At 63.9% G+C, this 22,518-nt stretch overlaps 2 protein-coding genes across 5 annotated transcripts in view; one reads left to right on the top strand and one right to left on the bottom strand.

Annotated features, from left to right (window-relative positions):
* Positions 1-685: 685 nt before the first annotated feature.
* On the top strand, positions 686-15,943 carry Nkd2 (NKD inhibitor of Wnt signaling pathway 2). Its single transcript, XM_087189171.1, has 4 exons — positions 686-1,181; positions 13,165-13,225; positions 14,416-14,508; positions 15,068-15,943. The coding sequence occupies exons 1-4, from the start codon at positions 994-996 to the stop codon at positions 15,266-15,268; spliced, it is 543 nt and encodes a 180-aa protein (XP_087045297.1). The 5' UTR covers positions 686-993; the 3' UTR covers positions 15,269-15,943.
* Positions 15,944-20,423: 4,480 nt separating this feature from the next.
* Positions 20,424-22,518, bottom strand: part of Slc12a7 (solute carrier family 12 member 7) — a 59,172-nt gene continuing 57,077 nt past the window's right edge. For all 4 annotated transcript variants that reach the window (XM_087189167.1, XM_087189168.1, XM_087189169.1 and 1 more), the window contains 2 exons: positions 21,982-22,115; positions 20,424-21,709 (listed from right to left, as the gene is read on the bottom strand). In XM_087189167.1, coding sequence (XP_087045293.1) covers positions 21,618-21,709; positions 21,982-22,115 — 226 coding nt within the window. In that variant the 3' untranslated portion in view covers positions 20,424-21,617. The remainder of the gene's footprint in view (positions 21,710-21,981; positions 22,116-22,518) is intronic.

Consider the following 22,518-nt stretch of genomic DNA (forward strand, 5'->3'; position numbering starts at 1 on the left):
GGAGAGGGTTCAGGGGGCAGAGGACCTCGGGCGTGAGCTTGGAGGGTGGGTGGCAGCACCCAAGGGATGTGGGAACAGAGAGGTGCATGGGGATTTGGCTGATCCAGAGGAGGGCTGGCCGGGCAGGGTGAGCGGTGAAGGACCTCAACCATCAGCTAGGGCAGCTGCACCAGGGCTGAGGGCCAGCAGTGTCCAATGGAGGGGATCCCTACTCACTCTGGACACCTGGAGGGACAACAGGATCTGGAGGAAAATGCTGTTGGCCGGGAAAACCCCAACAGCAGACTGTTGGCAGGACTCATGCTAATTAAAGTGTCTTAGAGGAACCTGCTGGCTCCAGGAGGGAGAGGGGTCTCCGGAAGGAAGGAGGGAAGCGAGCAAGGGCAGGTGACACCCTCAAGCAGGGGCGGGGGCAGAGCCACAAGGCCCAGCCAGGAGGGTGAGGAGAGGTGAGGCCCACAGCCCCAGTCCCCAGCCCAGGCTGGGCGCGGTGGCCAGCTGTGAGCCTCACCCAAGTGGGGCAGAAGGGCTGGAGGCCTGCTGGAGGGGTGAGGGATCTGGGCCAGGCAGCCAGGGTGGATTCTCGCTCCGCGCGCGGACCCCTCTTTGCCCCTCATCTCCACGTCCCAGGCCCAGGGAGCGTCCTGTCCTCAGTCCCTTGCCTCTGGACGTCCAGGCGAGGAAGGTTGGGCTCTGAGGGCCCCTTCTAGTATGGGGACTCCCCGACGCCCTGGGAGGGTGGGTACGGACGCCCCAAGAGCCTGGGCCGAGGCGCAGGGCTCCTACCCACCCTGGTGCCCGGGCTCCGAGCCCCAGCGAGCCACCTGCGCAAGCGTCCCGGGCGGAGCCTGCGCTGGGGGCGGCGGCCGCGGGGGGCGCTGCGGAGGCCGTGGTTAGAGCCCCGGGCGGGCGCGCTCTCGCAGGGAGCTGGGCTGCTGCCGCCGCCGCTCCAAGCCGCGTCCGCCCTTGACCCCGACCCGGCGCAGGCCGCGCATGGGGACCCCGCAGTCCAAGCGCGCCGCGAGCCTGCGGAGAGAGAGCCCAGAAGGTGAGGCCGGGGGGCGGCTCGAGCTCGCGGCGTCCCGCACACCCGGCCCGCGTTTTCCGCCTGGCGACGGCGTCGCAGGGGCGCGGAGGAGGCGGAGCGGAGGGGCGCGGAGCACCGCGCGCGGGGCCGGCAGGTAGGCAGGGGGTTTGGCGTGACGGCGCACCCCGGCCCGGACGCGCCACCGCAGGCGAAGGCCCAGCCAGGGGCTGCTGGGTGGGCGTGAGAGGGTCCAGGGGCCCAGCTGGGGTGGGGCGGCGAAGCTGGGGAAGGGGTTATGGGAAAGGCCAAGGTGTCCCGGACTGGAGTCCCAGCGCCTGTGCCTCAGTCCCCGGGCTGAGGACTTGGAGGACCCTTGTTCAGCAGGGCTGGCCCTGTCTTCCAGGGTGACCACAGGCTGGCAGCGGGAGTCTACACTGGAAAAGTGAGGCTGCCCAGTCCACGGATGCTGCCTAGGGCCATGGGCTCTTTCCAGCCCAGGTGTCCCCAAGGGCGGCTTGGGAAGCCTGTGTCCAGGATCAGAGCTGTCCAGGCCTGGAGGCTCCAGAGCTGCCTTGGCAAAGCAGGATCGTGCTTATCTGCCAGTGCAGGCCTGGAAGTTAGGGCTTCACTGGGTTAAGGGGCAGCGGGCTCGTCAGGGGCCTGAGATGCCCTCACCCCTCTGAGCCCGCCACTCCGCATCCTGTGTGACTACCATGCCAGGCCCTGTGGCGTCTGCATGCTTTGGAGAGGCTTTCTGCCCATCATGGGTGTAAAGCCGACACTGCAGCTCCACCCGGAGCCAGGGCTCCAGGCACTCAGAGTGAACGCAGTCTCGTCAGCTTTGTGCCTCCGGGGGTCTGATGCCACATCTGTGAAGGTGGGAGATGCATGTGGGCCTCTGCTGGGCACAGCAAGGACGTGGGCTGGGGTCCAGGGGAGCCCTGGCCCTGTGACGCTGTCTTAGCTGCATCACGCCTGCTCGAGGGAACATTGGTGGCCAGCGCGCTGTCTTAAGGCTGGCCTCTCAGCTCCCGTTGCTTGGATGTGACACTGGGCTTGGGCCTCCTTGGCCCCTGACTGTCCGGCTTGGGGACCCTGCCCCAGGTATGCCTGAGCGAGAGCAGGTGACAGAGCCCATGCGACTCCAAGTGCGTCTCGGGCGTGGGACATGGGGTCACAGAGCGCCCCGTCTGGAGAATGGCGAGCTTCCTGGGGGTGTGGAATCTGCAGTGAGGGCCGGGATAGCCTTTAGGACCGCAGGCTCCCTGGCTGGGGACGTTTCTGAAAGAGTGCTAGGGTCCGGCTTGCATTCCCACCTTCAGTCCCAGGAAGCTAAGGTCCTGTCCCAGGTGGGAAGAACCATGCTCAGAAGTAAACATGAGGCATCCGTGAATCAGCTCAGCTGCCAGGTGATTGCACTGCTGGCCCAAGCCGGCTCCCTCGGCCACAGTCTGGGAGGCCCAGCCAGGCCCCCCCCACCCTGAGACCCTAGTGAGTACAATCGTCTCCTGGCTGTGTCCTCACTGCCCACTCGCTGGCAGCTCTTGCCTCAGGTCCAGTGGATGCCCAGCGGGGGACAGCAGGTGTTGGGCCTTCCCTTCCTTCTCCTGCCTTCACTGGCTCCTCACAGCATCCAGGGTGCTGTTATCTGTGACCTCCTGGTGGGGTCCCTGGGAAGGTCCCATGCCTCACAGTGCACCCAGGGGCCAGGGTGGGGATGCTGTCCTCTGAAGTCACCCATGGAGAGTGACCGTGGGTGGCAGTAACTTCGTGCATGGCCAGGGCACGTCCACGCCTGACTCACCTGCCCATCCTGCACCCTAGAACTGACTGCATGTGTCCGTGGGGGTCTGAGTCCCTTGAGCGGCAGCCTCCTGGGCGGGTCCTCCTCCTCGCCCGCCGATGCTCCTGGGGTAGCCATGTGGTGGCCTCCCTCAGGGCCTCGAGGCCCAGGCTGTGGATTCATCAGTGATGGCTGCAAGGGGAACAAGAGGGACCGGTGGCATCAGAGGCAGCTGAGGTCACCAGCAGCGGCTCCAGGGGTGCTGGGAGATGGCCTTTCTAAGTACGGGCAGGCCGTGGAGGGAAGCAGTGGCCCCAACAGGCTCCGTGCACGATGGTCCTCGAAGTGCAGCTCACGTCCCTGGGCCGTCTGTGGTCTCCTCAGTGCCCCCGAGGCTGGCAGGAGACAGTTCAGAGCACCGTCAAGGTCACCAGCAGGATTTGATGTGAGCCTGGGAGGGCAGCGTCCCGCCTACTCCAGAGGTGGCATCGCAGCCAGGGCTCTGAGGACTGGCCGTGATAGGTCGTGGGGCTGCCACATCTGTGGGAGGGGAGGACGTGGTGACACGGCCCCTAGGGTCCTCTGGTTGGCCTGTCCTGGGCCAGCCACAGTGCAGAGCTGGCCCTGTCCACCGTGTCCACATGCGGTGCCGTGGAGCAGGAGGCAGGTGACCTGCGGGAGCCTTCAAGGCTGGGCTGTGGGCCAGGTGGGGACTCACTGTCCCCTCTGCCTGGCTTCTGGGGCCTGGGGCTCCGTCCCTGCAGCATGTGGCCTGGCCCTGTGTGGCAGGCCCTCCCCTGCAGCTGCCTGGCCTCGTGGAGGGCTGGGGACCCCGTGGCTTCTGCCCATCACAGCCAGCACAGAGGTGTGGGTGGACGGCCTCGTGGGCTGTGTGTGCGGGCAGGAGGTGGGGACACCGCAGCTGCTCCTGGGCTGCCAGGCCTCAGGGCCCAGAGGGGGCTGCACTGCCTGGGGACCCTCCACCCAGCATCCAGGTGGACAGTGGCCTCAGGAGGCACAGTCCCGCTCCCCCTTCCTCTCCGTGCCCTCTGGGCCTGGCCTTGGGGACGTGTGCTGGCCTTTCAGGGCCGTCATGAAGGTGCCTGGGACCCAGCACACAAACACCAGGCTAGGTCCTGGGGTCCCCAAGGTCGGGTGTCGTCATCCTCACTCGCCCACAGATCCCCTGGGGGACCTGCTTGGCCTGTGGTGGGTGGAGTGGTCCCCAAGGCCTGGCCCCCAAGTCGAGGCCAATGGCATCTGTGATGCCTAGGGTTGAGCATGGAGCACCTGCCCTGCCGGGTGCCTTCGGACCCTGGGGCCACCACGTCGGGGCTCTGGGCTATGGACCTGGCCATGGGAGAGAGCAGATGGTGATGTCCAGAGTGGGCCCGCTCTAATGAGCAGAGGAGGCCGCTCTGGGGCCAGGGTGCCAGTCCCCGGGGAGGCCCCGCAGCTGCTGGGGCCTGGGACAGGGCTTGCAGAGCGCACGTGACGTCCACCCTCATCTGTAGAGCATGCATTGAGGGTCTGGCCTCGCCAACACGGAGACTGGAAACACAGAGACCACACCACTCTGGAGCTGGGCTGCCTAGGACAGAGCAGGGCCACTGGGTGCCTACGCCAGCTCCCTCCAGCCCCCGCCGCCTGCTTTGCTCTGGCTTGAGCTGGTATTTCAGCTCCTGGCAGTGAAAGAAGAGAGGTGGCTCTGCCTGTCCTGGGCCACCAAGGAAGCCAGGTGCCTCCCCCTGAAGCACACACCTTTCCTTCACTTCCTGTGGCTGGCTTACTGGGTGATGCTGAGGGTTTAGTTCTCGCTTTGCTGGTTGCAGAGCTCATGCTTTCCTTTCCTTGGAAAGCCTTGCTCCTTGGTCACCTTCAGTTGATGGCCTGGTAGCTGTCTGGCCAGGTGTGGACCCAACTTTGATGGTGGCAGAGCCCTCGGGCAGGCGGAAGCCAGCCTGGTCATCCCCACTGCCCAACAGTCCCGAGTGGCCTGGGCCTCGGAAGGAGAGTCAGGTCCAAGGCCAGCAGCAGGCAGGGAGGGCACCCCAGGTGGCCGTGTGCACTTGGAGGGCCTCTCTGAGGCCCCGTGGGGTTGAGCCCCATGAAAGGCTGAGCTGGGTGCCGTCAGCCTGTGACCCTGCATCGCTGCGCTGGGAGGCCAGACCCACCAGAAGCCAGGGTCACAGCCCAGCCACAGCTCCTCCCTGCCCCTCCCTGCAGAAGGAGCCCAGCTGGCTGCTGTCACCGCGGGCAGAGGCAGCAGGTCCAGTTGGCAGGCGTGATTTGCCCCCAGAACCTGCAGCCCTCCAACAGCCTGGAGCGAGCCTGGCAGGCCCTTCCCTGTCCTTCCTGCTTCCAGATGGATGCCAGTGTCAGAAGCCCCGGGTTGGCAAGGACAGGCCTGTGTCACCCGGGAAGTCCCGGGGAGGCCTGGAGGGAGGCTCCTGCCCGGCTGGCAGAGCAGCCACGCAGTTTATGCACAGCTGGTGGTGTCTGCTGAGGGGCGCAGGGACCGAGCCACTCTTGGGAAGCCAGCTCCAGAGCGTCCCTGATGGGTGCGCCCAGGGGCGAGGTAGGCTGAGGCGACACTGTCCACAGAGCGGCCCTCCACATGGCCAGCACTGCTGGCCACACCCCACGCCCCCTGGAGACCAGACCAGCTGGGGTCCCCGCGTCTGCTTGCAGGTCGATGGCAGGCTCCCACACGTTTCCTGCTAACCCTGCACAGAAGGGGTCTGTTCCGTCCCCTTTGCTGGGCAGGGCTGGGCAGGATTTATCTTGCTTTTGTTCTGCAGAATCTTCTGAGGAAATGGTAACTAGTTTTGAGCTTCGAAGTCAGAGAAGCTGAAAGGCTTGCCATCTTGTCATGCAGAAATTCCAGTGGAGGTTATTTGAACGTGACCATCTGTGTCCCAGCAGATCTGGCTGTAAAGCATGGCCGGGAGGGCAACTTGTGCCGTGGCCTACGTCCAGCCAGGACCAGCCCTGGTCCCAGCAGCGGGGGACATGAGACCCACCCTAGATCTTTTCATCTTGAAATGAAAGTCTGCCTCACCCTCACTAGAGGGAGAGCCTGCCCGAAGGAAGCTGCGGAAGCAGCCTGTCTGGTGTGGGCACCTCCGCCCCTCCCTCCCTCGGGGCCAGGGGCAGTTGGGTGGGCTCTGCCCCTGCCCTGTGGTGCCACCTGCTCCTCCCATGGCCGATCCTCACCCCGACATCGGTCTGGGCCGAGCAGCCCCTGCCTTCTGTTTATCCCCGCAGCTGGCCATGCCCTGGGGTGGCAGGGAGGCCCCGCAGCTGTGCGGTGCCTTGTGTCCTCAGGTCTCGTGCAGGAGAGCCCCGATGGATCCTCACAGGGCCCCAGCAGCAGGCCACCGTCAAGGTGTCTCGGAAAGGGGGAGCCCCGTGCTGGGTCCTCGGGAGAGGACAGCGCGGCTGCTGCACCTGACCTGCGTGTTGCATAGTCGGGGATGTGGCCAGAGGGCTGCCGTCCAGATGGCCCGCGGGGCCGGCCAGTACTGAGGCCCTGTGACAGCGCAGGGCAGGCAGTGCGGAAGCTGGGGTGGGCGGCGTGGGCAGAGCACTGTGGCAAGATGAGGAGCGAGGGGGGGAACCATGAATGCCCCATGGTCCTCCCTGCGGCTGTGCCGACCACGGGCTGGGCCCAGGGCCTGCACTGTGAGCCGTCTCCAAGGCTGAGCTGCACTCCACTGGTGACACCAATCATGTGGCAGTGCCCAGGTGTGCTTGGCAGGAGTCTTCAGGTGACAGTGTCAGGCCGGTCCGAGTGGGGCTTGCAGGAGGCCATGTTTCTGCATGGGCAGAAGGGTCCTCTGCCACTGCTGTGGTCGGAGTCTGCACTGGCCCTGCACGCAGGGCTGTGCCTCGCCAGAGCAGGTGGCCTCCTGGCTTCGGGAATGAGAAGCCACCTGGGGGTGGAGCACCAGAGGCTGCGCCCACCTGCTCTGGGGGAGCTGTGGGTGGGTGGGCACAGTGGGCACTGTGCTGCCCATGTGCTGTCACCGTGCTGCCCATGGGCTCAGGGCCCTGGCGGGCAAGCCCTGGGCCAGAGGGCCGAGACCAGGCCGGTGCACCCCACTCCTCCAACTACCCCAGCCCGGGTTCCTGGCACGGCAGGTGCTCAGCCTCGTGTCTGTCACTGGTCCCGTCCTGGCAACCGCACACTGCCGTCTTTGCCGCTGCAGTTGGGCCAAGCCTAGGGGTGCAGCCCGGCCTCCCGTGCTCCAGGTCCACCCTGCAGCTCCCTGGGTGGGCTGTGAGGGCTGGCGCCGTCTTCTGTTACTTAACGGGACCGCGGGCATGTGCGTCTCCTCCGGACACTCTGCCCTTCCCACGGGGCCTGGCGACTACCTGGAGGAGGCCTGGCCTGGTCCCCGCTCCCTTAAGGCCCCTCTGCCAGACCTGGAGCCCATGTGGCCTCTCTTTGACCTCTGCAGCCCTGGGCCAGCGACAACACGGCCCAGCGGAGTGGTGATCATTGCAGTGTGCGGGGAACATTTCCACACAGCACCATAGAGGGTGTTTACAAAACGAGAAAAAACATTTATTGCTTTTTCTGAGTCGCTCGGTCCCCAGGGCCCCTGGCTATAATCAAACACAAGCCCCTCGCTTTCCCAGTCTCCTTTTTGCCAAGTACATTGGCATTGTGCGCGAACATACGGTGCCTGCTCAATTAAAGGGAAAAAGTACTGCGAGCTCAGTTGAGCTCATTTCCAGCTTTGGAAGTCATCTTGCTTTGAAATAGGAAACGTAAGGCATTCGTAGGAACAAAAGCAAACAAAGATGCCGGGCAGCTCTCCTGGAGCAGAGTGCAGTCCAGGGCCTGAACCTGGTCTGCATTTGAGGCCCGTGGGATTTGGGGCACTGCGGGCAAAGGTTCCAGAATCTGGGGGCCTCCTCTGGTTTTTGCTTGTCATTCTGCAGCCTTCTTGGCTGGGGCTCAGAGAGCACCACAGAGTAGGAGGCCGCTCACCCCGTCTCCTGTTCCTGAGAAATCCTGGGGTGGGAGAAGACCCGTTGCAGGGTGGTTGCCGAACGCAGTGTAAAACTATGCTTCAGGACTCGGACTGGAACTGGGGACGTGTTCCACACGGCTCACAGTCACTCAGTCCTCTGGCCAGAGCTGTGCGTGTTTGTGCATGTGAACCACCCGTGGTGTGTGTCCAGCATGTGCAGACACACGTGTGTGAGGCTGTGCACATGGAGTCAGTGTGTGTGCCGACAACTCCCCAGTGACATCTCTGCCCACCTGCTACCCCTGGCTGAGGGCGGACACCTGCGAGGGACGCAGAGCCCCCCATGCCTGCGGGTCAGTCCGCCCACTTGCCTCGGTTAACTTGGATGGTGCTGGTCACCAGGCCCCGCCGACCGCTTACTGCCTGCTGTCCTCCCTCCAACGCCTTCCCCAGGGCCTCGCCGCCTCCCTGAACCTGTAACACCCAGATCTGCCAGAGTCCGAATGCAGCAGATGGGGCCTCTGGTCCCCTCTGCAGCCCCTCTGTACCCCGAGCCTCACTGGCCTCACCCTGGACCCCTCCCTAGTGACAACCCCAGCACCCCAGCCCTTTGGGCTCCTCAGAACCCTGCAGTGGCCTCTGCTTTTCCCAGGGGCTCAGCCACATCAGATGTCCCCAGTCTGCCTGAGGGACACCCACAAAATCCATGTGCAGGACCCTGGTGGCCCCCAGGCAGGAGCCAGGCCCCCCGGGCCCCTTGGGTGAGCAGGGTCATTTTGGCCTGTGTGGCCTCATCCTGGACCCCACTGGGCTCTGGCTCCTCCTAGACTGTGCTGGCAGAACTCTGCTGGCAGAACGTGGTGAAGGGTGCTGGGCTGCACCCCTCAGCCCCACCCAGAACCTGTCCACCCTCAGGCCCCGCCAGACCCCATCCTGCCCTGGCCTCTGTGACCCCTCAGGCCTGGGTGGTCCTCTCGCTGGCCCGGGATTGCCCGGCCCACCAGCTGGGTCGCTCTAAGCCCCCAGGCCCAGAGGTGGCAGGACTGACCCCAGCTGAGCTGTCTGCCAGGGTCAGAGAATCCTGCTGACCCCTGACACGGCTACCTGTTGCTTTTGGAGAGTTTGTAGCTGCTGGGGCAGTGCAGCTGGGGCAGGGTGTTGAGGCCTGGAGGTGATGTTCGTGCCTGTCCTGAGCTGGACAGCAAGGGGGGCCCTGCCTGGCCAGCTGTGCCTGCTCGGGGCCATGGGGGGCCCGGCACCAGACCCACTGCTCTGCAGAAACTTAGCTCTGGACATCGCCACCCATGCCTCTGCCCTGGACCCGCCCACGCCCACCCCCAGCGACCCTGCCCTTGCCTCCTCGTCTCTCCTCCCTGCCGCTGACATCCGTCTCTGCATCTGCCTCTGTCTCTCTGTGTCCAGCCCTCGGGACTTTGTCCACAGAAGCCCCTCTTCCTGTCCCCCCTCCTGACATTGGGGGAGATGCAGGAGTTTGCCCAGACCCTCTGGGGCCATGCGGCCTGACCTTGTGGTCAGCAGGCCATTGCTTCTGGATCGTGGGCTGGGCCTTTCCCTAGAGAAGCAGGCCTGGCCGGGTGGTGCAGGGATTGGGTGTCCCGAGTGGTCCTCTGTGCCCTGGCCCACTTGCCCTGGCTGAGCCTGGGTCCTGATCACAGGAACATGTCCTGGGGCCCTTTCATGGGGACGCAGGTGGTCTGGCATCGTGGACGAGGTACACATTCTCTGGACAATCAGCGTTCGCCAAGCGCTCTCCAGCTAGGGGCGAACACTGTCCCCTTCTAGCAAAGGCGCCCAAGTGCCCTCCGTGCTCTGATGAGGAGGAGGCCCCTGCAGCGCTAGGCTCCATGGCCGCTGGCCCCGAGGGACCACATCACATGCCACTTGGCACGCAGGAGCCCGGTCCTCCAGGGTGGGTGCTGAGCACAGTGGCTGTCTCTGCGTCTTGCTTTCTTTCCAGAAGAGGGGATCTGGGTGCGTAGTACCCTTGAGCAGCCTTAGAGGAGCCTGACTTTCAGGGCCAGCTGGTCCTCTCCCCGTGCATGCCATTTATATGTCTGCCGCTTCTCGTGCACGCCGGGGCAGGAACTGAGCATGCCCCTGGCCTGGCCCCCCGAGGCACAGCTGGAGGTGCCTCCCCCGCCTCACTGAGCCTGAGGACACTCTGAGGGCAGTGCACAGCAAAAGCAGGGCCATCTTTGAGCCCCTGCAGGCCGGGGACTGGGGGGCTGGGGGGGTAGCCCCTGGCCGCAGGTCCTGTGCGGGAAGCAGGGGCCGAGACGCCACAGGAAACCCCCACCCCCGACGCTGCCACCCAGGGGCAGATGTGGGAAGTGTCTCTCGGGCCGTGGCCTGGGCTGCCCTTGCAGTCACAGGAGCAGCCGTCCTTGGAGTCGGGAAGAGTTGTGGACAGTGGCCCCAGGGGCAGCTGCCTGTGAACAGAGGTGGTCCCTGATTCCCTTGCAGATGAAGAGGACAGGTAGGGAAAAGGAGGAGGGCACAGGTGCCGAGAGGCCTGCAGAAAGCCAGGCCCAGCCTCCCCGGGCAGCCAGACACAGCTGATGGTGAGCTCATCCAGGGCAGCTAGGCTGAGTGGAGTCTGTCCTGGCTGGGGCTGAGTAGGGAAGGAGCGCATGGGAGTCTTGAGGTTGGGCACCCGGGAGAGGTGGCTGCGGAGCGCCCTGCTCCGGTGACCTCGTGTGTGCCTGGGAGCCACTTTACCAAGACTCAGCTGCCTGGAACGTCGCCAGGAGGGGGCCGCACATCTGGCCAGGGGCTGCGCCCGGTTTGTCTTTCACAACTAAAGCTCCTGTTCCTCTGTTAATGAAGCCACACAGATCAAAGGGCATTTGTGTGTACACCAGATGGGTTGGGCTTAAATCACCACAGAGCTCAGGATTCCCCAAGTGCCCGTTTCCCCTCTTTGACCCCCTGTCTCTCAGAGCTGGAGGGTCAGCTTCATGCTTAGGAGCCCTCAGGTTCCACGTGGGTGTTGGGGGTCCTCTAGTGGCCTTTGCCGTGCACAAGGAGCCACTGCCAGCCCGGGGGGAAGGTGGCAGGGCCCGGTGTGGTTAATGTAGCCCTGGTCAGTGATAGCAACCCTGGTCCGTTATAGAAACCTTGGCCAGATATAGAAAACTTGGTCTGTTATAGAAACCTTGGTGGTTATAGTGGCACTCAGTGATTACTGTAGTCACAGTTGGTTATTATGGTAGTGGTTGGTTAGCCCTGGCCAAGCAGCACTGGTTGGTTATAGCAGCACTGGTTGGTTATTGTGGCCCTGGTTGGTTATAGCAGCACTGGTTGGTTATTGTAGCCATTGTTAGTTATAGCAGCACTGGTTGGTTATTGTGGCCCTGGTTGGTTATAGCAGCATTGGTTGGTTATTGTGGCCATGGTTATAGTGGCCCTGGTTGGTTATAGCAGCACTGGTTGGTTATGGTGGCCCTGGTTGGTTACAGTAGCCATGGTTGGTTATTGTAGCCATGGTTGGTTATAGCAGCGCTGGTTGGTTATAGTAGCTATGGTCAGTTATAGGAGCGCTGGTTGGTTATAGTGGCCCCGGGGGGGTTAATGTAGTGGGCAATAGCAGCGGTTGGGTGGGTAGCCCTGGTCTGTTACTGCAGCATGGGCCAGTCATCTAGTGTTGGGAGCATGTCCAGGAGGCAACCCAGGTCTCTGCAGGTTCCTCTGTTCCGTGGTGCCGGGTGCTGTGGCCAGGGCCTCACCCGTGCTCTGCTCAGAGTCACTCGACCTCTTTCTGCCCTGCATGTCTGTGCCCCACGTCTGCCCTGTGCTCTGCAACCAATGCAAGATGCCAAAAACAGTGCTCAGGTGACTTTTAAAAGTAGCTTTGGGTGTCTCAGGGTGGGAAGGGCCCGGCAGCTGAGGTCAGGACAGGAAATGCCAGCCTGGCTCACCCACTGCACCCCTGAGCTCCTGCACCTCCACTTCCCGCACCCTCCTGGGAGCTGCCGTTGTCTGTGGCGGGGATCTCGAGATGATCCAGAGTGCTTTCCGTGAGTACTGCTGGAGGCCATCTGGCTCCAACTGAGGGGATGTCACCGCCACGCCCACCTCTGCGGGGGAGTCGTCTTGAGTCACGCAGGGTCCGACTTGGGCTGAGCCCCGAGGTGCGGTGAGGGAAGGAACCACACGAACCTGGCATCAGCCCGTCCTGGAGACAGCCCCAGGGTGGCTGTGGGTGCGGAGGGGACTGCTGCTGCAGGGGTCCCTTGCCTTTCCGGCCAGCAGTTGGTGGTAACTCGGGGCTGCAGCCCTGGGTGACAGAGTCAACTTCCCATCTCAAGACAGTCAGCTTGAGAGCAGCAACGCTGACACTGTGTACAGCTCTGGAGGCACTTCATAGAATGTTTTGATTTTTGCAGAAAACTTTTAACTAAAAGTCAGGATATTAGCAGTTACTGGACTTCATCTTGACGTCCACCTGGGTTACAGCCCATCCTCTCCCGTGAGGAGAACAGTGCACCGTGTGGTGTAGATGCAGAAGGGCCCCATGGGGTTGGAGTGGACCTTCAGGACAGGTGCCAGCACTCACTCGAGAGCAGGGTGTTCCCTCACCCAGGAAACTGCCTCCTGCAGATCGGTACCGAGTGCCATTCTCAACAGACTGCGTCTGCCTTCCTGGCTGCCTGACTGGTGATCTGGAGAGAGGAAGGCAGGGGCGATCCCCAGGGCCCTGAAGTGCCGGGTGTTTCCTGCCCCCCTTTCTGACAGTGCCATGGCACAGCCATCAGGGTCATCGTGCCCCTCAGACTCATGCTCATGGGGTCTCTTAAGTGGCAGGCATCTCCTAGGACTCCCAGGCTTTGTCTACTCCAGACCTCGGTGGCCCAGTGTCACCTTAAGCATGGGTCTGGGCTCCTGCTCCAAGCTCCCTGAACACTTCCTGTTCCTCCCTCCGTGTCCTGTGCTTCTGTCGATCTTGATGGGAACCATGTGAGCTTGTGTTCTGCAGATTTTCTTGGCTAGAGCATCGCGAGTGTGTTTGAAGTCTTTCCCATCTTTCCATAACTGGTCTTGAGATCTGCCCCTGGTGGCTGGCAGCTCCGCACCCCAGCCCAGCCTTAGAAGAGGTGCTGTCCCCTCAGCAGCTCCATGGGATACTGCCCTGGGTCCTGGGCACCTCGGGGACATGTTGGGGGGGGCTCTGCGGGGTGGGGGGAGAAGGAGGCAGGGCACTGTGCAGGTTGCCACAGCAGGTCTTAGAAGGAGCCCGACACGGTGAGGTGTCTGCAAGCTGCTGCTGTGTGGGGCTGGCGCCTGCAGAGTCTCGCGTGACTCCCTGTCTGCCCAGCTGACCTGTGGTCACTCGCTGCCCTGTTCCCCTGCAGGAGCTGCCCAGTGAGGACCTCAAAGAGGGTCCTTTCCAGGAGGACCAGAGTCCCCCTGACGGTAAGTTTGGCCCGCACGGCCACTGCTCCCCAGCCTCTCAGATGTCACTGTCCTCTGAGAGGATGTCCTCCCGCAGCACACGCATGCCGGGCTCCCTACCAGACGCCGTCAGAGACGCGGAGGGCAGGCCCGTGTCCCCAGTGCTGCCCTATTTCAAGGCTACCGCCCCGGGGACCCGTGTCTGGGTGGGGAGGCTGGCTGAATAGACTGGCACTGGGTTGAGGTTGTGTGGTGGGTGTGGTGACCGTCAGGCCCCCTGGTTGCTGCCGTGCGTGTGGCCTTCGGTGCAGGCCGGGTGGGGACAGGGCTCGCACTGGAGCCCAGGAACAGCAGGCTGCACATCCAGCAGCTTGGCTCGCAGCAATGTGGAGAGCGTTCAGGGTGGAGGCCTGCTGGGAAGCAGGACAGTGCGGGCGGGAGGGCTGACGCCACTGGGACCCCAGCCTGCGGGACATGGCCAAGCACCCTCACCCCGAGGGGCTGGTTTGCTCCCTGGAAGCCACTGTGAGCTGCACAGGGCCATGGAACTGGGGGGGCTGGGGCTGCCCCGGCCGTGGCTGACCTAGAGATGCCCTGCCTTCCTGCCTGCCCCACGGCACGGGGTCTCTGCTCAGGCCATCTGGAGGCTCGGCGGCGTGGCATGGGAGGCAGCAACCGCTGCCCTGCACCCGCCTCCCCAGCTCACTGCCCTGCCGGCCTGGTCCTCAGTCCCTCTTGCCCCGGGAGAAGGCCGAGGGCCATTTGAGCCCAGGGCGGGCGGCCCCTTGGTGTGGACGATGGCGAGTGTGCAGCAGCCCGGGAGGGCCCCCGAGGAGGGGCAGGAGGCTCCTGAACATTGACGGAGGTCTCGGCCCCCAGCCCGCCTGTCTGTCCCTGGGTGTCAGCTGAGGTCACTGGAACTGGCGAGCCCGCCGGGCGTGTGGCCTCGTCTCATTCTGGGTGACACAAGCACTGGCAGGCCACAGGCGGCGGCGTGTTGGGGAGGACGAGTTGGGCGAGGGCGGGTCTGGAGGGGCCAGGCCACCACCCTGGGGCGCCTCTTCCAGGCTGCAGACGAAGCTGCAGACCCCAGCCCCATCCGAAGGAGACACCCCAGGAAGGTGTCCTGGGTGAGGGGTCCTCGAGCCGTGGTGCGTGCAGAGCCCAGGCCATAGGGAGACTCCCGGGCCCCACCCCTGCTGTACCTGCAGGCCCTCCAGTGCAACGTCTCGGTGGAGGACAGCCACCAGGAGCGGACGTTCACACTGTACGACTTCGACACCAGCGGGAAGGTCACCAGGGAGGTAACGCACAGAGCATCTGTGGAGAGTGGGCTGGGTGGCCTCGGGCCCGGAAGAACCAGTCTGGCCTTGAGGGCAGGTGGGCAAATGATGACACCCCATTCCCACGATGGACACAGGCGGGCACGGGAGAGGGGGCAGCCTGCGTGTCCTTGGCGGCTGGCATCCACGTGCCTATGACGCAGCACCCCTTCAGGAAGCTGGGGCCCCGAGGGTCCCCTGCTCAGCCAGCCCTGTGTCCAGGACAGCTAGGGCCCCTGAAGGAAGCAGGCAGTAGGACATCAGACACTAACGTGCTGAACAAGCTCGTCTGCTGAAAGGGAATCTGTCCGGTCGTTGGCTAGCTGCCGAGCCGTTTGGACATTGGGGCAGGGATGTAAAGGGTCAGGGAGACATGACCCAAGGACAGCAAGGCAGGAGGCCTCAGGCTGAGCTCGGCCAACACAAGGCCCTCCTGGCATGCCTGCGTGTGCCAGCCTGGGATGTGGGGCGAATGGAGCCTGAGGTGCCAGGTGGCCAGGGGTGGGCAGTGTCTCCTCTGAGGTCTGCTGTGTCACCCCAGGACATGTCCAGCCTGATACACACCATCTATGAGGTTGTTGATGCCTCCATGAACCACTCTTCAGGCAGCAGCAAGACCCTCTGTGTAAAGCTGACCGTCAGCCCTGAGCCTGTTGGCACAAGGAAGGAGTGTCCTCCTGCCAGCCTGGGTGAGGGCTCTTGGCAAGGAGCTGCCCCTGCTCAGATGGTTCTGTCCTTGTGAGCACTTTCCAAGCCACCTGGTGCAGCCCACCCTCTCCCACACAGTCCTATAGCTCTCAGCGTCTCGCCATGCCATGTCATGCTTAACAGTGTCCAGCCCTTCCTGTGTAAAAACCTCTCTCTGGTTACACAGCGTATTAAGCAGGACTGGCGTGGCAGAGCTCAACACAATCTGCTTAGTGAGCGGATGGGTGGATAAGTAAAGGATTGCATAATAAATGAGCGCGTGAAGACTGTATGTGTGAATGGATGGATGGATGGATGGGTGGATGTTTGGATAGGTGGGTGGATGGATGGATGGTGTTGGATGTTGGATGCATGGGTAATGGAATACATGGTGAATGACTGAGAGAAGCCTGGCTGACCGAGTGCGTAACCATGGATGGGAAATGCGTGGCTGAGGGTAAGGATGCCCAAGTTTCTGAAGGCAACAAGCAAGTGAGGGGCTGAAGGAATGAATGAGTGAAGAGTGAACAAGTGAGTGTGTGCCCCCTTCTTTCAGACCGGGAGCCCACTCGAAGCAGGACAGAGTGAGCTGGCTGAGGATCCCAAGGGGGCCGACAAGAGGCTGTCTGCCCACATCAGGGGAGCCAGGCACCGGGCGGGCTGTGTCCTGCAGGCCCCTGGACCCTTTCAGGCTGACCCCCGGGACCAATGTGGGTATGAGGGGCTGAGCTGTGTGCCATGGGGCAGAGGGGCCCCAGCCAGGTCTGCCGAGAGATGGGCAGGTTCTGACTGGCAGCAGTGCTAGGACCAGCACCCTCAGCCGGTGCTCTGGATCCCTGGGATCCATCCACCCTCTGGCATAGGTGACAGAGCAGTGGCCCTGTGGCCCCAGAGAGGGGACTGGCTGGGATCCCAGGCACCATGGCAGGTGGCCAGGGTGCTGGATGGTGCTCCATGGCTGGTTGTGGGCCTCGGGTGAGTGGAGACTTCCTTCCTCCTGCTGGCCGGGGTGGATGCTGGGCAGAGCACCTGAGGCCTCTGCAGTGCCATCAGAGCAGCGAGGCTGTGGCCACAGGCAGGTCATCAGGCCCTTGTCTGCTGCACACAGGAGGCCCAGTGGTGACCCTGGCCCCTGCCCTGAACGGGGTCCCTACTGCGTGGATGAGAACACAGAGCGCAGGAACCACTACCTGGACCTCGCTGAAAGCGAAAACTACACCTCCAGGTTTGGTCCTGGTAGGTCCCAGAGGACACCCCACCCCAGCTCTGTCCCCAGGGGTGCAGAGTCTGGAGCAACCCTGCCCAGGATCACCCTCCCACCACCACAGCTGCACCTGCGGAGCCAGAGGTCATGCAGAGTATGTGTGACGTGTCCCGGTCCAGCCAGGTGAACGATCAGGGTTCAGATCCGGGGGACCCTGTGGGGGGTGACGTTTCAGGACAGAAGGGCAGGGTCACTGAGGAGGGCTGGGCACCAGCAGGCCTGCCCACCATGTTCCCTGCTGGCCGCAGCCCCTGGCGGCCGTGGGAGTGCTGGGCTGCAGTTGACCGCACCCTGGGCTGGATCGGAGTGCACAGGCCAAGAGGGCGGGGTGCCCCCTGGTGACAATGCAGACGCTGCCTCAAGTCTGCTCTGGACCCTCACAGGGCCCCAGCCAGGCCCACATGGCTGATGCTGACCTGGCTGGGTCTTTGTCACCGAGCACTTCCACAGTCCAGGGTGTGGGGAGGGTCCCGGCCCCTTCCCTGGGCCTTTTGCTGAGGGGACTCGGCTCTGTCCCTTGAGTGCCCGACAGGCTCAGCCAAAGTTTCGCCCACGGGACCCAGGCTGGCGTGGCAGAGCCGGCCAGGTGCAGGGCGAGCTCCCTGTCTCTGTCCCTGTCCCTTTCCCTGCCTGCTTCAGGGCACATGGCCATCTAGGAGCCAACCTGGCCACCAGGCGGCCCTGGAGGGGAGCCGTGGGTGTGACCTGTCCCTGGCCCTACCACACACGGCTCCTGTGAGGGGACACAGAGCCCCCGCGCCACCCGGCCTTACTCAGGCCCACACCTGTCCCACTGCAGGGTCACCCCCAAGCAGGCCCGGCAGGAGCACCCCAGCAGGGCTGCACGCCCCCACAGCCTTCCCACTCCCAGAAGCCCGACTCCCATGCTGCGCACCACCGCCGCTCCCAGGTATTGGGTGACCACACTGCGCTGGCCACTGAGCCTGCTGCCCGAGGCCTGGACTCACAGCCCCGGCTGAAGGGGCCAGAGAAGGCGTTCCTCAGGTCCCCCAAAGGCCCTGGGCAGCCGCCTGGGGCAGTGGGCAGTGGGAAGCCTGGCAGAGCCCCGGCTGCCACCTGCCTCAGCCCCACAGCCACAGGCGGCCTCGGCAGAAGGGCAGGGAGGGTCGCTCGTCACTGAAGGCCACGCACAGCCAGCCTGCTGTGGCAGAGCACCAGGTGGTGCGGGACCTGCTTCCTGTGCTGGGTGCTGAGGGCTGCGCAGTACCTGTGGTCCAGTGGCACGAGCACCACCACGAGCCCCCGTCCTAGCGCCCAGCTCCCCTGACAGCGGGCGCCACAGGCCAGGCCGCACCCTGGGGCGTGAAGCAGGAGCCTCTGTGCCCTCGGGAGCTTGGCACCCCCGAGCCGACCCCCTGCTCAGCCTCGGGGCAGAGCAGGGTGCTGCCAGGACAGACCCCAGGAGGGAGGCCTTGCTCCTCCGCGTCCTCCTCGGGGCTGCTAGGGCAGGAGCACTCAGTGCTGCGACAGTGCCCAGCGGGAGGCGGAGCCCCGCTCTGCTCCGTTTGATCCACAGCGCCCAGGCTGTGGCGGGGAATCTGCTGTCACGTCCGCTCGAGGGCTTTGGGCTCCTCGCCCAGCTGGGAGAAGACGTGTATCCCTTATGAAGTTGGGCTGGGCCAGCTCCACGTGTGCTGTGTCCTAGGTCCCCGTGTGCGTGGCTCCGAGCACAAACGCAGCATCAGAAGGGCAGCCGTGGAACTGGCTGGTGGGTGGGTAGCCGCAGGTCCCATTTCTGCACCTCAGGGCCAGGGCAGGGCAGGGCAGGGCAGGGCAGGGCATGGTCAGCTGACAGACACTGGCAAGGGTGATGCTCGTGCCTGGGTCATCCAGGCAAGGGGGCCAGACTCAGGCTCGTGTGCCCGCGGGACGTTCCCCCGTGTCCCCTTCCATGAGAGCCAGCAGCACAGGAGGCCTTGGCACCAGGACCCAGCAGGGCATGGCCCAGTGGGTTCCAGAGGTGGGACGCAGCAGGCCCAGGACTGTTTGCCTTTTGCAGTCTGAACATTAAGCAGACTGATGGCCAGGTGGGCACTGAAGTGTTCCGCAGGCATAATAAACAGGCTGCACTGGTAGCCTGTCTCGCTCTGCCCAAACAGGTGTTCCCGAGCCCTGTGCGCACACCCCATCTTGTGGCCGCAGGTCACATGGCTCGAGGGTGTGAGCTGTGAAGAGCATGCCTGCCGTTGGTTGGTGTGACCCAGCCAGACAATGCCATGGCACGGGTGAGGGCTTTTTCACTGTGCTGCCCTAATAAACCCAGCACCTGATGTGTAAGCCCAACGGCAGCTTTGACTGCAGCCACCGGGTGCCATCCTGGGCTGTGAGGGGCGGGTCCTGAGCAGCAGCTGGGGAGGAGCAGAGAGCCAGCCAGCCTATCACGAGACACGAGTGGCTTCGCCCGAGTGTCTGCTGCACGACATTCAGGGCTCCTGCACCCCTGGCCTCTCCTATGAGCTGTCCCACTGCTTGGGAGAGCTGGAGTCCCAGGGCCTGCGCCCCTCGAGCTGGCCTTCCTGCTGGACCTGACTGCACCCCACACGTGGTGGGCCCCGGGACACACCTGGGAGGCATCCCTCAGGATGAGTCCTGGTGTGGGAGCCCACCATACAGCACATCGGGCTCAGCCTTCAGGGGCAACCCCACCCAGCCCTCCTCCAGTGACATCACAGGGCAGGTCCCCCAGCCTCCCGGGCCAGGGCCCAGCGGAGCAACTGGTGGGGCTCAGGCTGAGCTCTGTCTCCTCTGGGTGCACACCCTGGTTTAGGACAAGCTGAGTAGCAGTGAGGACTGTCCAGGCCAGAGCACAGTGGGCACCACCAGCCTGGGGACCCTTGAGGTGCAACAGCCTCACCTTGAGGGTGGCCTCGGATAGATCACTTAACGGTGGACCCGCCGTGTCCCCACCTGTGGACCAGACAGCCTGCGCGGGTGCTGGCCTGGCCTGGGAGTCCCAGGCCCTTGGGTCAGGCAAGTGGCCCTGCCAGGCACTGGGGCCTCCCCAGGCAGGACAGCAGCAGTGACACCCACGGACCAAGCATCCTTTGTGACAGAAGCGAAGGCTCGAGGGTGTTGTGTGCGTGGGCTGTCTGCTGGGTGGCCTCCCGGGACAACCCTGAAGTATGCTCCCCAGTCGGCTGTTCCCCATGGTGTCCCTTCCTCGAGGGTGTCCTCCTGCCTGGCACCAGGTGCTGAGCTGCCTGGGCCTCCTGCTGGCCAGAGCTGGTCGCCTCTTCCACCTCTGCCACCCGTTTCAGGCAAGCTCCCCTGACAGGCCCTGTGGTGCCAAACAGCCAAGCCCCAGCTCTGCGGTGCCTGTGCCACCTGAGCAGCACAGCCAGCAAGGGCAGGTGGGCACCACTGCCATCCCAGCACCTACCCCTCCCTCCAGCCCCGGTGACTGCCGCCTGCGGGGCCTTGCCCTTTTGGGCCTGTCCCACCCCTCAGTCCCACCCATGAGCCCTGTGACAGCCTGCCTTCCAGGACTGGACACTGGCCATGGCGTGAACAATGTCTGGTGAGGGCTGGTGCCGGGCCAGCTCCGGGAGCCTCCTTGGGTGTCCGTATGCGCTACACCGCTCCCGCCCCGCCTCCTGCGTGATGGCCACAGCAAGGGCGGAGTGAGTTGCCGCAGTTGGTGTCCTGGGTGCTCCTGCCCCTTGACACAGCACAGGGCGATGCCGGGGTGAGGCTTGGGCGCAGAACCCTTGGAGGCCCTGGGCCTCCCAGCTCCTTAACGAAGACAGGAGGCCATGCAGGGCGGGCCACTTACCACTCAGCAGAACTGAGGGTGCCGCTCTGCACTGCTTGTTGCTGCCACTGCTGCACACGCATGTGCCAGTGCCCATGCCCGAGCTTGGTGTGCCCCAGCAGCCCTGCGGTCATCTCCAAGGGGAAGGGCAAGTGTGAGAGATTCTTCAGCCACTAGGAGTTCACAGGACTTTATTCTACTGACAGCATCGTACAAAGACAGGCTATAAAAGGAGAACATGGGAGTCTGAATGGATGCAGCCAAGGCTCGTAGGTGAAGGGGACCATGTGTCCCACACAGGCACAGCTCGGGAACTGGGCCACGAACCACCTGCTTCTCTGCTCCCCACCTGCTCCTTGCTGGGGTGCAGCCACTGGGGTCTCAGAGCCAAGCAAGCAGAGGTCGAGGAGCCTGGGCCCTGTGCTGGCCGGGACACACACTGGGCAGCAGCCGCCCCCTGGGAGCTGACCTGCCAGGCACCTGACAGCTCAGAAACTGCTCTGGTCCAAGCTCACCCACTGCCCTGTGCCAGCGAAGGCCACGTACCTGGCCCCTGGCCTTCCCACGTAGACGTGATTATCAGGACACTGCCCCCAGGTGTTAAATAAATAAATATGGCCTACAGAGAGCAAGGCACAAATCGCTGCTAGGACCATGACTAACCTACAAAGCAGAAAGCTCAAAGCTAAAGTGCAAACTGTCTGGCCCTTGAGAGGTACTGAGAGCCTGTCCCACACGAGACACAGGGACACGGCCAGGTACATCCCGCCCAGACAACCCTGGCCGCGGCTGAGTGTCCTTTCCAGAGGGTAAGAGGTGAGACAGGGCCTTTCGAGCAGGGCAGGAGGGCTGCCGCCTTGGGCAGCATGGAGAAACCTTGGCGTTCCCGCCCTGCACGGTCCCACAGCCTGGTGCCCTCAGGCACCATCAGTGCTCAGGGAGAGAAGAGGTGGGGCTGAGCCCCTGGCAGAGGCCGAGGCCTGCGTCCTCCCGCCCGCTCCCCTTCAGGCAGGCGGCCCCAGGTGGCCTGTGCCCTGCCCTGCCCTGCAGCGTGGACAGCATGGGTACTGACATGGGGAAGAGGGCGGTGGTCGTCAGTGCTCTGCCAGGTGCGGAGCTGCTCGGGAGACCAGGAGGTGGGGACCCGCGAGCCCCAGCCCCAGGGCACAGTGGCATCTGGTGAGCACCCCCGCTGGGAGGTGGGCAGTGACTGTCCAGGCACTGGACAGCCCGAGGAGCAGGAGTCCTGGACACGGGCACTGGCACCAGCACTGCCCCTTCCCAGGCCACCCTGCCTCCCGTGCTGCCCAGGTCTCTGCAGGAGGGGACCAGGGGACAGCTCTGCAGTTCCCGGAGGTGGTGCTGGCCTCAGGAGTAGATGGTTATGACCTCGCGGCCGCCGCCCCTGACCAGGAGCACCCTGTTCAGCCCCTCGGTCAGCACCTCCAGGAACTCCATGTCTGGGAGTGGAGTTAAGGCTGTGAAGGGAGACACGATGACTCAGAGGAAGGCGGTCTGAGGAAGGAAGGGGAGGAAGACGGGGCAGGCAGGGCTGGTGCTCGTGGCTGACCTGCAGGCCAGGCCCGGCCACTGTACCCACCCAGGGGTGGGTCCCACATAGGGCTGGGGCTGCTTTTGCACACAGGTTTGGGGTCTCAACCTTGCACTGGACACCCATCCACGCGTCGCCCAATCCCCTGGACCCCATGGGCTGGCCCATGTCGAAGGATACAGTTCTCATCACCCTGCTGGTTTTTGGGAGGCCCCGGCATGTTCAGCAGGACCAGCTGGGCATCCTGGGACTTGCTGAGGACGACACCGTTGAGCTTCACGGCCGTGTGCATCCTCCTGACATTGGACTGGTCCCTGAGGGGAGAAGCATGGTGGGGTGGGGCGAGGCCTCACCTGTGCCCACCATCCGGGCACCCACGAGTGCCAGGAGCAGCACAGGGCAGGCTGTTCCCCGACTCCTCACAACTTGTTCAGCAGTGAGCAGCTCTAGCCCGGTTTCTAGAATTCGCCATCACTGAAGCTGCAGGCTCCACGCGGCTGCAAAGGCATGCTAGGTCCCCAGGGGACAGTGGGTAAACTGAGTCTATGAGGCGGCTGCTACGCAGGCAGAAGCAAGGGCCCAAGGCCAGGGAAGCTGGTGAGCAGGCGAATGTGGGAGCCGCTGAGCCCGGCCTCGTCCCTGATGAAGTCCCTAGCACACCCCAGCCCTGCCTGCCCAGCAGCACCTGAGACGTAGGTTTCAGGCTGGGAGGGGACA

This window comes from Heterocephalus glaber, unplaced genomic scaffold (genome assembly GCF_053883595.1).
Source record: "Heterocephalus glaber isolate CG9 unplaced genomic scaffold, H.glaber_assembly_v1.0 deba00001537, whole genome shotgun sequence".
NCBI classification, from domain to species: Eukaryota; Metazoa; Chordata; class Mammalia; order Rodentia; family Bathyergidae; genus Heterocephalus; species Heterocephalus glaber.

Bases quoted from the DNA above. Each gene is read 5' to 3' on its own strand.
- Nkd2 (XM_087189171.1), top strand. From the start codon at position 994: ATGGGGACCCCGCAGTCCAAGCGCGCCGCGAGCCTGCGGAGAGAGAGC. The intron at 13,226-14,415 runs GTAAGTTTGGCC...CTGTACCTGCAG, and splicing joins GGACCAGAGTCCCCCTGACG to GCCCTCCAGTGCAACGTCTC. The intron at 14,509-15,067 runs GTAACGCACAGA...GTGTCACCCCAG, and splicing joins GCGGGAAGGTCACCAGGGAG to GACATGTCCAGCCTGATACA.